The sequence below is a fragment of the Chiloscyllium punctatum genome, chromosome 22 (assembly GCF_047496795.1).
Source record: "Chiloscyllium punctatum isolate Juve2018m chromosome 22, sChiPun1.3, whole genome shotgun sequence".
In the NCBI taxonomy this organism is placed as follows: Eukaryota; Metazoa; Chordata; class Chondrichthyes; order Orectolobiformes; family Hemiscylliidae; genus Chiloscyllium; species Chiloscyllium punctatum.
This window is the reverse complement of record NC_092760.1, coordinates 58,952,928-58,970,470: the sequence shown is the minus strand read 5'-3', so window position 1 is coordinate 58,970,470 and position 17,543 is coordinate 58,952,928. Positions and strand designations below refer to the sequence as shown.

The following is a 17,543-nucleotide window of genomic DNA, read 5'->3' as shown; positions in this document are numbered from 1 at the left end:
AAAGCTAGTGTGCTTCCAATTAAACCTGTTGGACTATAACCTGGTGTTGTGTGATTTTTAACTTTGTACACCCCAGTCCAACACCGGCATCTTCAAATCATGACTGTCAACAAAAACTTCAACAGAGATGAGCCATCATACCACAAAGCAAGAATTATCTAATAATTTGCAGTTGCTGTACTTTTAAAGTGAATTGAAGGATGCATTACCTTTTTTAAGGTACTTGAAGAACACAAAAAATCCAATGCCTGTAATTGCTGTACATGCCAATATGCTAGCGATGACACATCCAGTTATTATCCCAACTGGTACAACAACTTCTGGCTCTGTAGGTAACAAACAGTTGTTTTGAAGTGGACAGCAAAACAGAACAATATCTGAAAATTGAGACTTATTCCAAGACAATGGTTTGAAGTATTTAAAACTGAAAAAAATGCATTGTAAGTTGATAAAGATCATTGAACATTTCATGTTAAAGAGTCTTCACAGTTCTAAATAACATTAGTTTATTTCCAGCAGCTGTTGGTTAGCATTTTCAGCATTTCTTGAATTCACATGAGCTCCAGAATGTGAAGATTTATACAAATAAATTCTTCAGCATCATCAAGATGTTGAATACAAAAAAGGGGGAAAAGTTGTATGTGAACTCAGCAGACATTTAACAACAGACTGTAGTAGTACTGCATTTTTATAGAAGAAACATGGAGACTCAATACAGGCTCAATGCTAGAACTTTGAGGGAAGGACAGGAGCAGAGGATGTTGGGGTTCAGATGCACAATTCTCTGAATGGGGCCAAGGTGAAATTGTTAAGGCAGCTTATAAGATCCTTGAATTTGTAAATAGAGGCACTATCAATGTGAGTCCAGGTGGATATGTTGCTTGTCCAGTGAGAGGGTCAATGATGTCATGGAATAATTGCAAAATGTTCTTCTTGGGAAGATGAATAGTCAGGGATTGTGTTCCAAATTAGTACTAACAACGCGGGCAGGAAGGGGGATGACGTCCTGTAATCAAAATTGAGGGAGTTATGGAGAAAAGTAGCAATCAGACTTCTAAAATATTAATCTCCAGATTATTCTCAGGTAGATATATCTTGACTGGAAACCTCATGAAGGAAGGACACCAGAACTGACTTTCGGAAAGATGGCATCTGTACAAGTCAGATAGCTTGCCCCTGACAGAATGCAGGACATTTTACTGGTGAGGGTTTAAAAGAATTCAGCAGGGCATGGGGACAGAAGTTAGAAAGTAATATCAGGGTACATAAAGTGCCAAGAGAAGCTGATCATGCTGGAGTAGAGAAAAATAAGTTAATGAGTGAAGTCTGAATAAAAACAAAAGTAAAGTAATGAAGTCTAAACCAGAATTAATCTGCATGTTTGTGAATTCACAGAACATTGTTAACAAACTTGGGGAGTTACAGCTACAGATTATCTCTTGGAATTAGGAGGTCTCAGTAAGAACAGAAACCTGTGTCAGGGAAGGGCAGGTATAAGTGATAAATATTCTTGATTACAAGTTGTCCATAAATATAGGAAAGAAAGTAAAAGGAGGGTAGTGTTTCAGGTTAAGAAGTAAATTGTAATACTAGAGAATTAGGATCTTTCAGAGGTGAAGGACAGAATTAATTTAGAGAGCCCTAAGGAATAAAAAGGGTGCAACTGCATTACTTAGGTGTAGACTACAAAACACCAATCAGTGGGAAAGATACAGAGGAACAAGTCTGCAGGGAAAATGGTAGACTTATGCTGACAATGAGCAGTCATAAAGAAGGACTTTAATTAACGATATATGAACTGGGATAATGCTACTGTAAGTGACAGTGAGGAGCAACCATTCCTAGATTGTGTTCAGGAGAATTGCTTATCATGGTATGTGTTTAATCCAACAAGAAACAAAGGTACTGCTAGACCAATTTCTTGATTTATGCAGCCACCCTGATTCTCAAGTGACAGTGGAGAACAGTGATCTTCTAACATAAGGTTTAGGATGATAGTAGAAAATGACACTGATCACACAGGAAAAGAATAACCAACCTCGAATGGAGCAAGAACAGCTTTGGGCTGAATAGACTGGAACCACTGATTGAAGATCGTCCACCACCAAAGAGAAGAGTGAAGATACATTCTCTCAAAAGAAAAAAGTGGAACACAAACAAATCTAGAGCTTCCTGGATGACAAATGATAGAGATTGAAATTAAAGCTGAAGAAGAAAAATTATGTTTATGATGTGTAAGGTAGTAAATGCAATTGAGAACCAAGCCGAATATAAATAGTTCAAAAGCAGGAGGCGGGGGGGGGGGGGAAGGAATTTTTTAAAAAGCATGCAGTTAACAAAGTGAAATACCAAAAAACCTTCCATAACCACATCAGTAGTAAAAGGGTGATAAAAAAAAAAAGAAGGAAGGTCAATTAGGGACCAAAAATGGGGGTTTACACACAGAAGAAAGAGACATGACTGATATGCTAGATAAATACTCTACAAGTATGTCTGAGGTAGATGCTACCCAGGCCATGGTAAAATCAGGACTAAACTCAATCTAGAGAGCTTATAATCAATCGAGAGATATTAATTACATTTTCAGACTTGGTGAAACATTGGAGTCAGATGAGATGCATTCAAAAGGTGAAGGAAATGAGAGTAGAAATTGCAGAGGTACTTGCAAAAGTCTTTCAACCTACCCTAGATCCAGGACTTGTGTAGGTCAATTAGAGAATTGCAAACATTGTGCCCTTGCTCAAAAAACGTTTGGAACAATCAGCGCAAAATTTACAGACCACCCAAAATGTATATTTGCAATGGTAGGGAAATTTCTAGAAACAATTATTTAGAATGGAATTAGTAGGCAAAATGAAAACTGCAGTTTAACTGGAACAGTCAGCATTGATTTGTTCAGAAAAAAATCATGTCTATCTAACTTGCAGTATTTTGAACAGGTAACATCAAGCATTGATGAGGCAGTTGATGTACAGTACATGGATTTGCAAAAGGCTTTCAATACTGTACTACACAGCAGACTTGCAAAGCAAGTTTTAGGTCATTCACTAAGAGTGAACAGTAAGAGTAACATGTGAACAGTAGCAAGATGCAAACAAAAATTAGGTGAGGGATAAGAAATGGTTAATGGTTAGTTTTTGGGCTTGAAGTTTTGGAGTTGAGAAAATTGGAGAATGAGAGTTAATAATTGTAGACAATAATAACTAGGTTCTTTACTTTTCCCATATGTAAATAAATTGTCTCCCCCACACTGTCCCTAGATGTTGGTGTAAAGAAGAGCAATGCAGAACTTCTAAAGGCCATTGATGGTGCATTGGGCAAACAGACAGCAAAGAATGTAGAACATAGAACATTACAGTGCAGTGCAGTACAGGCCCTTTGGCCCTCTATGTTGCACCAATCTATGAAACCAATCCGAAGCCCATCTAACCCACACTATTCCTTTATTATCCATATGTTTATCCAATGCAGAGAAGTGGGAGTTGATACATCTTAGTACAAAGAATAGAGAGAGTAATGTAAAACAGTATTATTCTAAAGGGTGTATATATAGATAAGTCATTAAAAGGTGGTTAAAAGGTGGCAGGTCAGTTCACAATAGGTGTTAATGAGGCATACAGTTTTCTAGGTTTCATTAATGGGTCATTGTGCATAACAGATAGATGCTGTGCTGATCATATAAAGGACCCAAGTTGTACATCTTCTACAGTATTGTGCACAGTTCTGGGCACCTCACCCTAAGACATGTGATTGCACGAAAGAGTTCATAGAAGAGATTTATGAGAATATTCCAGGATGAGAAACCCTAGGGACAGTTTTTTTTCAGACAGAACATTTTAGTATGTTGAGACACTTCGTAAGAGGATTGAGAATCAGAGGGAACAGGTTTTTAAAAATTTGCAAGAAGAAACAAATTCAAAATAAGAAAAAACTGTTCTACACAGTGAATGACTAGGATCTGAAATGTTCTTCCGAGAGGTGTGGTGCAGGCAGGATCAACTGAAGCATTCAATACAGTATTACATGATTATTTAAATAACAGTAAAAGGTAAAACCACCATAGGGCGACATTTCGAGAAAGAGAGCGGGCGTGAGATTGCAAAGGAGAGTGCTTCGATAGTAACCTTTCATCACTGTATATTGCAAACCTGCCATCTAGCAAAATATTTGGCATTGTTGTAATGTGGACCCAGGATCCTCCATTTATTAGACAGGGACTTCAACCAACTAACCCACAGTACCAACAGTAGAAAAACACATGGTTGAGGAACTGCAAAAGGATTGGAATTATGTTAAAACATTCAGAGAGCAGGTGCTGGCATGATGGGTCAAATAACAACCCTTCTGTATTATAACCACTCAGTGTGAGGTATGAAAGTACAGATTAGTATGGTCAACATATAGTCCTATTACTTAGGATTTTGTGTCAGCAACATTTGCAAAATGCAGGCAGACAGCATGGGTTCGTGTGGAACTGGAAGGAGAAAGAGTAACATGAGAAGAGAAAAATAAAATTTGATCACAAATCTCTCTCTGGAAATGATGTGACTGAAAAATAGCTAATTAGTTAGGTTGGAGTTGAAATTAGTTTTGTTGGGACATTGGGAGATGAAGCTCAAGTTCTTGCAGAAGGATGGTTTGAGGATACGTAATAGATTGTTTGTTCGTTTGTTTAATGAAGTTAGGAATCCTGGATCGTTCAAGATAACATAGAATTAATATAAAAATACTAACACCACCAATTTCAATCACCTTGATGATAAACACCCAAGAATGAAACTCAAATTACTTTAGCTATGGTTAGAAGCATGAACTATTTACATAAGTAGTATCTTAAATTCAAATCCATCAACATGATGCTAAAAAAAAATCTTGCATTCAGAAGCGTGGAATGTCACACTCTATGGAATGTGAAAGGTTGATTCTGAAGAAAGATGATGACAGGAAGTAAACAACTTTTGAAACATGGTGTGGCAGAGGATAGTCAGTTGGAAGGATAGAAAGAAGTGATCGAGTTGGATCATGAATAGAAATTCAAAAATCCAAAAGGGCTGTTAACCCGACTTAGAGGGAAGAAGATTGAAAAGTAGATATTGGAAACAAATATACAACAACCTTGAGGTGAAACAACTGGAGAAGTTAAGCATTAAAAAGGCAGGACAAGAAGAAAGACTAGATAGGTGGATAAAGTTGAAACAGGAGGGCAGACTGATTAAAGGGACAGAGGTAGCAAGACATTATCAATGTTTGCAGTACAATTATGCTGAAAACGAACAAATCATTAACAGCAAACCATTGTCCCAGCTTAGGTGACATGCTGGGAATATTGACCAAGTTCCAAAAGGTACTGGACAAGATTTTTGCTACTGTAGAGAGCTTTAGAGCATTTTAAATATAAGTTTGCTGAGATATGATCAGAAAACAAAGCAACAAATGAAGTGTTCGTGGGACATTAGTGTAAAGCAGAACAAACAGCTTATTTTCCTAAGTAGCGAGAAAGCCCAGGGAAGGAACATGAAATAATCTGGGTTAACTGAATATTAAATCGAGTTAGGAAAGAAAGATTTCTTTAGAAAGCATGTGAAAAGATACGAAAGCAAGGTAAAAACATTTAAGATTTAAAAGTTTTAAAACAGCCTAAAACATGTAATCACAAATCAGAAAGAATGAGAGATCACACTTGTAAGTGTCCACTTACTACGTAAAAGAATTTGCTTGCCAGCCCTCAACAATAATCTTACTGTTAAAAGTGGATTGTAGAATTAACTTTCTATGCTAAATTTACACATAATTAGCAAGGAAATCATGAAAAGATTATGAATTTTGGAAAAAAAACTATATTTTGCAAACTAGCAACTTGCACTGGTTCTCAATTTAGAAGATATAACTTCCTCATTACAAGCTGCAGGTTACTTTGTATTTGTCAACAAAAATTTGTCTTTCCTTCTAAGCAAAATATGGCCCATTGCTACAATTGCCCCCCTACTATTTAGAAAGCTAGCAGAAATTATGTAGGAACATAGGGCAAGACAAAAGGGAGGTGAAGCATTTAACCAAAGTTGCAATTTCTTTCCATGTAGCTAAAAAGAGCAAATCTCATAACACATTGATTACTTTCAATACTTTACCACTACAATACAGCTTTTCAAAACTGTTGGCAGTCAAACTTGTAGAAAGGCAACACACCCAATACAATTGCAATTCCTGAACTGCTCAGGGCTCGGCTGATAATGAAGTTTTCCTTCAAATTTTTCCTGAAAGCTCCACAGGCTATAACCATCATTTCACATTTTGCTCAGTTTTGTTGAAATTCTAAACTTGAAATTCAGTTTTGGAAAAGTGGTAATTATAGAGAACTTTAGTCAAACTTAATGCAGCCAAACTCCAGAAACACAACTTTCAACAGGGATTATTTACTTAACATAAATTTCAGATTACCACCTAAAACATAGGCACTGAAATTTCAGTTTAAATATATGAACCATATAAATCTTCAACCTGAAATTAAGACAGACAAAGACCGTTCAGTTCAAAATTCCCCTTTGCCTCCTTCATCAGAGCCATTAACTGTAAACCACAGACAAATTTCAAATGAATACATTAACCTTCATGTATAATAACAGTACAATTTCAGTGTTTGTTTTGTATCTGCATTTTCTAACATAAACCAGACTTCATGTACAAGTACTTCAAAGTATAAAATATACCTTTGACAGTCAGCTGGGCTTCCAATTTTAAGTCTTTATTAAGCGTTGGGTGTTTGACATAGCAGATATAAATATTGCCATTGTCTTCTAGGGTTGGGTGCAACCTCAGTCGGCTGGAAACACTGTAGGTTCCATTTTGATGTTGAACTGGGGATCCTGTGCAGATGTGTTGTGAAAGCATTTGTTCCTCATTTTTTGTTTTCTGTATCCAACCCATCTCAATTGAGACAGGATAAAAATCAACACTGTCACATTTCACTGATTTCTCTGTACCAAGTTCAATTGTGATCGCAGTTGAAGATAAGCTTACTTTTGGCAGTGCTGCAAATGACAATACAAATCAAATGTTTAGTATTTCATGTTCACCTGTTCACACCTTCTGCTGATGTAATGATTGCACAGATTGAAATGTTTGCTGTTCAAAATTTCCTTTCCTCAACTCCTTTTGTACTCTTTGCTTCAGAGTCCCATACAATTTTGTCACTGGTGTGTCTACTCTCAAAAGGGTGGTAACAGGCTGTTAACTGAAGTATTATGTTTTGGACACTCCCGTCTGTTCCAAAAAATACAATTTTCAAGAGATAACTATGTTGTTTTATTAAAATTATATTTTAGGAGACATAGTGGACCACTAGAATTGAAAAGTATCTATGTACTAGATTCTGTTCTAATACTTGTATTGCTTGTGCTGTCACCTGCCTTTTGCAAAAATGTATTTTTATCTCATGGACAACCTCCTCCAATCTTACCTGTTGTTAGACCAATAGCACCCATTATTTTCAATCATTCAACAGATCTAATAAGATGAAGGCTGAACATACAAGTGTTGCTCCAGCTACCAAAACTGCACAATTCAAGCCTTATAGCTAGCCATGCTATGCTGTCTGTAATTCATCTTAACTGTTTTGAAAAAGCTAACTACTTGGTAAATGACTACGTTTTTAGTTCACATCCCCTTGTCACTAGTTTCTCCAAGAACAATTTTGAGAACAAATGTATTTGTCATAGAGTCATAGTCAGAGACGTACAGCATGGAAACAGATCCTTCGGTCCAACTCGTCCATGTCCACCAGATATCCCAACCCAATCTAGTCCCACCTGCCAGCACCCAGTCCATTTGCCTCCAAAACCTTCCTATTCATATACCCATCTAGATGCCTTTTAAATGTTGCAATTGTACTAGCCTCCACCACTTCCTCTGGCAGCTCATTCCATACACATACTACCCTCTGCATGGAAGAGTTGCCCCTTAGATCTCTTTTATATCTTTCCCTTCTCACCCTAAACCTATGTCCTCTAGTTTTGGACTCCACCACCCCTGGGAAAGAGACTGTTTGTTTATCCTATCCATGCCCCTCATGATTTTATAAATCTCTAAGATCACTCCTCAGCCTCTGATGCTCCAGTCTATTCAACCTCTCCCTACAGCTCAAATCCCCCGACCCTGGCAACATCCTTGTAAATCTTTTCTGAACTCTTTCAAGTTTTACAACATCTTTCCCATAAGGAGACCAGAATTGGATGCAAAATTCCAACAGTGGCCTAACCAATGTCCTGTACAGCCACAACATGACCTCCCAACTCCTGTCCTCAATACTCTGACCAATAATGGAAAGCATACTAAAAGCCTTCTTCATTATCCTATCTACCTGCGATTCCACTTTCAAGGAGCTATGAACCTGCACTCCAAGGTCTCTTTGTTCGGTAAAGTCCCAGGAAGTGTTACTATTAAGTGTAAAAGTTCTGCTAAGATTTGCTTTCCCAAAATGCAGCACCTCCCATTTATCTAAATTAAACTTCATCTGTCACTCCTCAGCCCATTGGCCCATCTGATCAAGATCCCATTGTAATCTGAGGTAATCTTCTTCACTGTCCACTGCATCTCCAATTTTGGCTTCATCTGCAAACTTACTAACTATACCTCTTATGCTCACATCCAAATCATGTATATTCGTGTTCTTTGACTGCCTTTCTTTCGGAGTGCATCACAAAAGGTGGTCGTAGGGCTCTAAATGCATCATCTAGAGGCAGAGACCAGAAATGGAGAAGGTAACTAAAGGAACAATATTTTTCTTGCTTCATTGAGCAAGTGGCCCTTCTGCTTTCAGGTTACTAGAAGCCAACATCGTAACAATATTCTGATTTACATGTCATGGCCTGACTGGATGGGATTTCAGCCTAATAGTAACACAGTCTAACTAATTTCTAATTCCTGTGAAGCAGCAACAATTGAATTCCTTCTTTGCTCAGTTGGGGGCAGATGACACATTATGATCTAGCAAGCACCAAACAAACTCATACCCATAGTTACAACTTTATCAAAGCTCAGGATTGCATGGTTCAAAATAAAAATGAACTGCATTAACATATCACGATGGTGGCCGATTTGCTACACATATGGACAGTTGCATGCAGATGGCATTGACTGCGTTCACCTGACCCATTTTAAATTTTACGCAGTCACAATTCAGCAGATAGTAAGAATCAGATAGTGAGTCTTACCTGAAACAGTCATTGAAGATTTTCCACTTCCATTGTCTGGGGTTATAAAAACAACACAAGTGTAATCTCCTTCATCATCAAACTGGACTCTTGGAAGAAAGAGGGAAGCAATTCCTTTCTTCAACTGAGCGTCAATAATTCTAGCTCCTTCTCTGTATGGTGTATGTTTGCCACCAACAAATTGATATATCTCTCGTCTCTGTGAATCTGGAGAACCAGATTTTTGGTAGAACCACTGAACTCCCATGTTTTTAAGGTCAATATCTTTACTGTAGCCAGAAACTTGGCACTTCAGAACAATATCTTTATTTACAGTGGCTTTCACAGTTCCTGAATTCATCGACACAATTAGGTCACCTTGTTCTGGAATAATCAAGAGTAAAATAGTATATATAATTCATCCATCAGCCCAACTACTTTGATAAAGATGCTATCAGAACAAAATGAATGTTAAGTCTTGTATCTACCAAAGTGTTCTGTCATTTCTATAAATGCAGGATGTTGATGGAATTATTGAACACATTCAACGATAATGCGCCAAGCATTGCAGAAAAGACACTAAAAACTTAACACTCAGACAAAACAGGAGTCTAGGAGATGTCAAAAGATTGTACAAGGGTTTTCATAACAAAATGAGGCCCTATGAGGAGATTGCTAATGTCATTGGACGAGTAACCCAAAACCACAGTTCTGGGGTAAAGGGTTCAACTTCAATAGTGCAGACGGTCCAATGTGAATTCAATTAAAAAAAGTTAAAAATAGCTTAACAACAAAATGCAACACTAATGATAATTGTTAAAAAAAACCTCTGGCTTATTAATGTCGTTTAAGGAAGAAGACTGCTATTTTTGCCTGCCCCAGTTGACATGCAACTCCAGACCCACAGCAACTCTCAAGTGCTCCCTGGACATTTAGGGATAGACAAATAATTTTGGCCTAGCCAGATATGCCCACATCTCAACAATAAATATTTAAAACAAAGTACAGATAAAAATGTGGAAGTGACTGTCTTTGACATGAAGAGAAAATGAGGTCAGAATTTCAACATGGGGTCAAACAGGACATTGCAATTGTGAATAAGATGGCTCAAACTGAGACAGGAGCATTAGAGAGAATCCAACTAAGATAAAGGTGCCTATACTGTGGCTTAGTGATTTTCAGTTTAAAGAAATTGCAAACTGTGTTTTGACTGAACTGAATGTCAGACAAGCAAGCTGAGAGTGGCAGAATTTCAAAAGAGCTTGGTGTCAGTGGTGTACATGTAGGCAAAGATAGTATGTCTTCATTCTATATCACCCAAACACCATATAGTTGAAAATAAGGTTAGACTAAGGATAAATCCTCGAATATCTTCGGGGCCAAGTTGGACAGATGTAATCATTTTCATAACCATTTTGAGAAAAGAATACTAGCAACAAATATTTTCTATAAAACATAAACATGCCAGGTGCTTAAATACGAAGGATAGCTCCTTTCCCTATTTCCATGTTCCAAAAAAGGTGCATAGTGACAAAGCAGCACTTAGTGAAAGTTTTACCCATTTGGCATTGTAACATTATCAACACAGTACATGCCTGTGGAAACTCCCAGTTTCAACAATCAGTCAATACATAGGTTGAAGATAAAATTAAAAGGAAAGAAAACAAGTAATAGACACAAGATATTCAGATAATTCATTACATCGGTTGCCTTGCATTTTCATGATATTTAGCAATGGAGAGGCTGGATGAACTCAGGTTGTTTCCATTGGAGCAGGGAAGGCTGAAAGTGGATCCCGAGTGAGGTATGCAAGATTACATTGGGCAAGGACAGGGTGAATAGAAAGCAGCCATTCCCTTAATTAAACAGTCAATAATAACAGGGTGTGAGTTTAAAATGAAAGGAAGGAGGTTTAGAGGGGGTTTGAGGCATTTTCTCTCACCGTGAGGGTGGCGGACTGCACTGCACAGGAGGGCAGTTGAAGTTGGAAGCCTCATTACCTTTAAAAAAGGTTCATGGATGAGCACTTGAACCATCATGATTTGGAGGTGCCAGTGTTGGCCTGGGGTGTACAAAGTCAAAAATCACAACACCAGGTTATTGTCCAACAGGTTTAGTTGGAAGCACTAGCTTTCAGAGCGCTGTTCGTTCATTAGGTGATTGTGGAGAATAAGATCGTAAAACACAGAATTTATAGCAAAAGTTTACAGTGGGATGCAACTGAAATTATACATTGAAAAAGACCTGAATTCTTTAAGTTTCTCATCATCAGTCAGGTCTCTCATCTTTTAGAATGAACATGTTGGTTTCAGTTCTTTCATATGCAAATTCCAGAACTTTTTTTAAAAGTTACATTCTCAAGTGAACTTTAACAATAGGTGCCATGTCAGTTCAGACAATGCCTTGAAGGTATGAGGCTGTCTGTGCCCCCATGTTCAGACTGATTCTATTTCTAAAAAACTGATTTACAGAATCTTACATGGATTCATGCAGTTTTTGAGCAAAAACAAATGGAATTGTGCAAGTACAAATTCACTCCACAAATGTGTGTGTGGTGGGGGGGAAATATGAGTGTCTGTGAGAGAGTGTATGTGTTACAAATGTGAGTGTAAAGGGGTATAAGTCTGTGAGACAGTGCATGTGTGGGTGTGAGTGTGGGGTGTGTGTATGTGTGAGCATATGAGAGAGCTTGTGTATGAGAGAGGGTCTACATGACTGTATGGGTCTGTATGAGTGTGTGTGAGTGGGAGAGAGAGCGAGAGATACAGTGGGGTCACCTGTAGTGTGACATCAACCAAGGTCCCAGTTGAGGCCATCTCCATGGGTACTGAACTTGGCTATCCGGCTCTGTTCGGCCTCAACTGGGACCTTGGGTTCATGTCACACTACAGGTGACCCCACTGCACTACACAATCTTTATCACACATGCACGCACACGCTTCTACAGACCTACACAGACCCTCTCTCGTAACAAGCTCTCGCTCACACGTACACATACCCACACTCACCTTCTCACACTCACACTAACACATATACACTCTTACAGACACACACACCATTCCATACACACACACATTTGTGGGGTGAATTTGTACTTGCAGAACTAAATTTTATTTTGCTCAAAAACTGCATGTAAGATTCTGTAAATCCCTTTTTTAGATTAGAATCAGTCTGAACACTGGGGCACAGACAGCCTCACACAGGGCACCTCACACCTTCACCGCATTGTCTGAGCTGACATGGCATCTATTGGTAAAGTTCACTTGAGAATGTAACTTTAAAAAGCTCTGGAATTTACACAAGAACTGAAGTCAACATGGTCAATCTAAAAGATGAGAGACTTAAACAATCCAGGTCGTTTTCAATACATAAGTTCAGTTACATCACACTGTAAACTTTTGCTATAAATTCTGTGTCTTACAGTCTTATACTCCACAACCACCTGAAGAAGCAGCTCTCCGAAAGCTAGTGCTTCCAACTAAACCTGGTGAACTATAACCTGGTGTTGTGAAATTTTTTAAGTTTGAAATGTCATAACATTGAAGGCTAGGGGCCATATGTTAGCAAAGGGGACTGGTGTAGATATAGATTATGGATTAGAGTGGTGCTGGAAAAGCACAGCAGGTCAGGCAGCATTCAAGGAGCAGGGAAATAGATGTTTTGGGGCAAAAGCCCGAAACGTCAATTTTCCTGCTCCTCGGATGCTGTGCTTTTCCAGCACCACTAATCTAGACTCTGATTTCCAGCATCTGCACTTTTGCCTAGTAGACTTATAGTAGGCCTGTCTTTGGTGCAGACTCCATGGTCCTCTTGTGTTTTCCAGCGATCCACTGTTCTGTATTAAAAGCAGGTTGTGCTCAGTTAGTTGATGGGGTGCTGGGTCTGAACCTGTGGACCTCAGATTGGCAGCTGTGGAGGGAGACCAAGATCCTATTGACCCAGAGGTCAAAAGCCAGCTGTCAAATAGCCTGCGACATATATTCTTGAAACACGTTATTCAAACCAATGTTATTTTCGTAACGAAAGTTTTAAAAAAAGGTATAACTAAAAGCGCAGAAGTTCTGCAGAAAGGTCACTGGACCTCTACAGATGGTCAATTTCTGAGTTTCTCCAACTTGAGGAAGAATTTAAGCTTTACACCCCAATTTAAACAAATACATTAATTTGTGGCCTTAGAAAGGAAGTGTCTGTCGCCTATTTTACACCCGGGGAAAATCCAAAGTACAAAGCCTTTGCGCCAAAGCCCTCCAGAAGCTGGCCGAACGGCCGCCCCTCTTATCCCCGACCTTTACCTGAGAGCGGTACCAGGGTCAGCAGCAGCAGCAGCACTAACACCTGGACCAGAGACGGCAGCGAGCTCCTCACCCGGCTCATAGTGTCTCTCTGTCTTCGCTAACCCGGGCCCGAGTCTCTCTCGTTGTAAACCCAACAACACGAACCACCAGTTTCCGTTCCGCTCGAGTTTCACTTTCACCGAGTTACGGCGGCGATTGGGCGGAGCTGAGCGCTCAACGTCCACCGCTGGAGGGCGCAGCGATTGAGGAGTCCACTTGGTGAAGATGGATCCAGCCCCAAGCACCCCACATGAGTGAATCATTGTGTACAACCAATTCTTTTAATAAGGAAATGTGCAAGCTCATTAAAACCACTGTTGGGTACAGCTGCTGAACTTAAATCTAATAAATGAAAATTACATTTATGCCCCAACCAGAACAACCCAAAAACATAGATGTTCTTCGAAATTAACATTGCCCCATTCTATTTGATCGTCTGTATTTCATGATTTGGAGACTCCGGTGTGGGACAAGGGTGTACAAAGTTAAAAATCACATAACACCAGATTATAGTCCAACAGGTTTATTTGGAAACACTAGCTTTTGGAGTGCTGCTCCTTCATCAGGTGGTTGTGGAGAATAAGATTGTACGACAGAATTTATAGCAAAAGTTTACAGTGTGATGTAACTGAAATTATATATTGAAAAAGACCTGGATTGTTTGTTCAGTCACTCATCTTTTAGAATGACCATGCTGGTTTCATTTCTTTCATATGTAAATCGCAAAACTTTTGTTTTAAATGTTACATTCTCAAGTGAACTTTAACAATTGGTGTCATGTTGGCCCAGATAATGTATTGAAGGTGTTAGCTTCTCTGTGTGAGGCTGTCTGTGCCACAATGGTCAAACTGATTCCAATCTAAAAAACAGATTTACAGAATCTTACATGGATTCATACAGTTTTTGAGCAAAGCAAAATGTATTTCTGCACCTACAAATTCACCCCACAAACATATATATGTGTATGTGTGTGTTGGGGGAGGGGTGGGTGGTGGGGGGGATTATGATTGGCTGTGAGAGAGTGTGTGTATATGTGTGAGTGTAAGTGTAAAGGGGTGTAAATCTGTGAGAGGGTGTGTGTGAGAGTGTATGTGTGAGCGTATGAGAGGGGGTCTGTAGGAGTGAGTGTATGTCCGTCTGTGTGTGTGTGTGTGTGTGTATATAGTGCAATGGGGTCACCTGTATTGTGACATGAACCCAAGGTCCCGGTTGAGGCTATTCCCATGGGTACCCAACCTGGCTATCAGCCTCTGTTCTGCCACTTTTCGTTGTTGCCTGTCCTGAAGACCGCCTTGGAAGACGGTCACCTGTAGATCCGATGGGGAGGGAACACTCCTGTCTGTTCATTGGTTTCGCCAATGTACCATGCCTTAAGGCATCCTTGCTTGCAGCATATGAGATAGACAATGTTGGCTGAGTCACATGAGTACCATATGGGAGGTGTCCCCATGCATAATGGTGGTATCCATGTCGACATTCTGACACATCTTGCAGCGTCTACCATGACAAGGTTGTATGGTATTGTCCTGAAAGCCGGACAGTTTGCTACAAACAATGAATTGTTTGAGGTTTGGTGGCTGTTTAAAGGCGAAAAGTGGAGATGTGGCGAGGTGCTCATCCTCATTGATAATGTGTTGCTCAACTCATCGACTGCCAGTTCCAACATACCACAATGACCTCCTCAGGAGACAGACATGAATTGTATCTGACAGGGTACCCTTCGTTGTCCAGTATTTCCCAGGAGCTGAAAAACTATGCCATGTTCTTCACAGCTTGCAACACATTATTAATGAGGATGAGCACCTCACCAAGACCTTCCCCACGTCTACTTCTGCAAGACATGTCAGAATGTCAACATGAATACCACCATTATGCATGAAGACACCTCCTACCGTGTATGTGGCAGGTACTCATGTGTTATGTATCTCTTATGCTGCAGGCAAGGATGCCCTAAGGCCTGGTACATTGGCAAGACCAAGCAGAGGCTATGGCAATGGATAAATGGGCACCGCACAACAATCAACAGACAGGAGTGTTCCCTCCCAGTTGGAGAACACTTCAGCGGGTTCAGGACATTCGACCTCGGACCGACGGGTGACTGTCCTCCAAGGTAGACTTCGGGACAGGCAATGAAAAGTTGCAGAGCGGGGCTGATAGAAAAGTTCAGTACCCATAGGGATGGCCTCATCCGGAACCTTGGGTTCATGTTGCACTACAAAAGACCCCATTGCATTATACACACACGCAGACAGACGGACACACTCCTACTCCTATACATACACACACTCACGCAGACCTTCTCTCATATGCTGGCACATACACTCCCACATAACCTCTCACAGACTTATACCCCTTTACACTCACACTCACACACATACACACAACTCTCTCACAGATACTCATAACCCATCCCCACCCACCCACCTCTCCGAAACACAGACGCACAGGCAAACATACACATATATGTTTGTAGGGTGAATTTGTACTTGCAGAATTACATCTTATTTTGCTCAAAAACTGCATGAGTCCATGTAAGATGCTGTAAATCAGATTTTTAAGATTAGAATCAGTCTGACCATTGTGGCCACAGACAGCCTCACACAGGGAAGCTAACACCTTCAATACCCTACCTGGGCCGACATGACACCAATTGTTAAAGTTCACTTGAGAATGTAACTTTTTAAAAAACGTTTTGTGATTTACATATGAAAGAACTGAAACTAACATGGTCATTTTAAAAGATGAGAGACTGAACAAACAATCCAGGTTATTTTCAATATATAATTTTAGATACATCACACTGTAAACCTTTGCTATAAATTCTGTGTCTTACAATATTATTGTCCACAACCACCTGATGAAGGAGCAGTGCTCTGAAAGCTAGTGCTTCCAAATAAACTTGTTGGACTATAACCTGTTGTTGTGTGATTTTTAAATCTGTACTTCAGTTCACATTCACCTTAGGAAGTGGAAAGTATTTTAGATTAGATTCCCTACAGTGTGGAAACAGGCCCAACAAGACCCCACCGACCCTCTGAAGAGTAACCCACTCAGATACATTTCCCTCTGCCTAATGCACCTAACACTATGGGCAATTTAACATGGCCAATTCACCTGAACTGCACATCTTTGGACTGTGGGAGGAAACTGGAGCACCCCATGCAGACATGGGGAGAATGTGCAAACTCCACACAGACAGTCACCCAAGGCTGGAATCAAACCTGGGACCATGGTGCTGTGATGCAGCAGTGCTAACCACTGAGCCACCGTGCCACCCATTATTGTATTTGTGACAGAGCAAATGTTAGCATCTCCCAGTAGAAGATACATGACTATAACCACAAAAAGAAAAGTTCTTTAGACAGGGATTTTAATTAATTCGAGGAGGGATGTTCTATCACCTATCCCATCTATCTGCTCCACCCTCCTCTCTGACCTATCATCTTCTCCCTCATCTTCATCTACCTATTGCATTCTCAGCTACCTTGCTCCCAACCCCCTCACATTTATCTCTCAGCTCCCCACCCCCACCCACATGCCTCATTCTCGATGAAAAACGTATATCTGAAATATCGATTCTCCTGCTCCTCGGATGCTGCCTGACCTGCCGTGCTTTTCCAGCAACATACTCCCGACTCTCAATCATATCTAGTCCAGTAGATTGTATCTCAGTATTCTCCTTGACAACATTGTCTTTTTCTAGTGTGAGTACTAACAAAAAATATTCATTTAGCGCTTCCCCTATCTCCTCTGACTCCATGCCCAACTTCCCACTATTATCCTTGATTGGCCGTAATCATTACTCATTAAGGGCTTTTGCCTGAAACATCAAATCTCCTGCTCCTCGGATGCTGCCTGACCTGCTACGCTTTTCCAGCACCACACTCTTGACTGATCTAAGACATCTGCAGTCCTCACTTTCTCCTAATCTTACTCTAGTCATTCTTTAATTCCTGATATACCAATAGAAAGCCTTTGGATTTTCCTTGCTCCTATCCACCAATGACTTCTCATGTCCCCT

At 39.9% G+C, this 17,543-nt stretch overlaps 1 protein-coding gene across 1 annotated transcript in view; it reads right to left on the bottom strand.

Moving 5' to 3' along the window:
* Positions 1 to 13,642, bottom strand: part of LOC140493679 (uncharacterized) — a 40,998-nt gene extending 27,356 nt beyond the window's left edge. Inside the window, exons 1-4 of the mRNA XM_072592408.1 lie at positions 13,481 to 13,642; positions 9,210 to 9,572; positions 6,708 to 7,028; positions 210 to 326 (exon numbers count right to left, since the gene is read on the bottom strand). Coding sequence (XP_072448509.1) covers positions 210 to 326; positions 6,708 to 7,028; positions 9,210 to 9,572; positions 13,481 to 13,562 — 883 coding nt within the window. The 5' untranslated portion in view covers positions 13,563 to 13,642. The remainder of the gene's footprint in view (positions 1 to 209; positions 327 to 6,707; positions 7,029 to 9,209; positions 9,573 to 13,480) is intronic.
* Between the last annotated feature and the right edge of the window lie 3,901 nt (positions 13,643 to 17,543).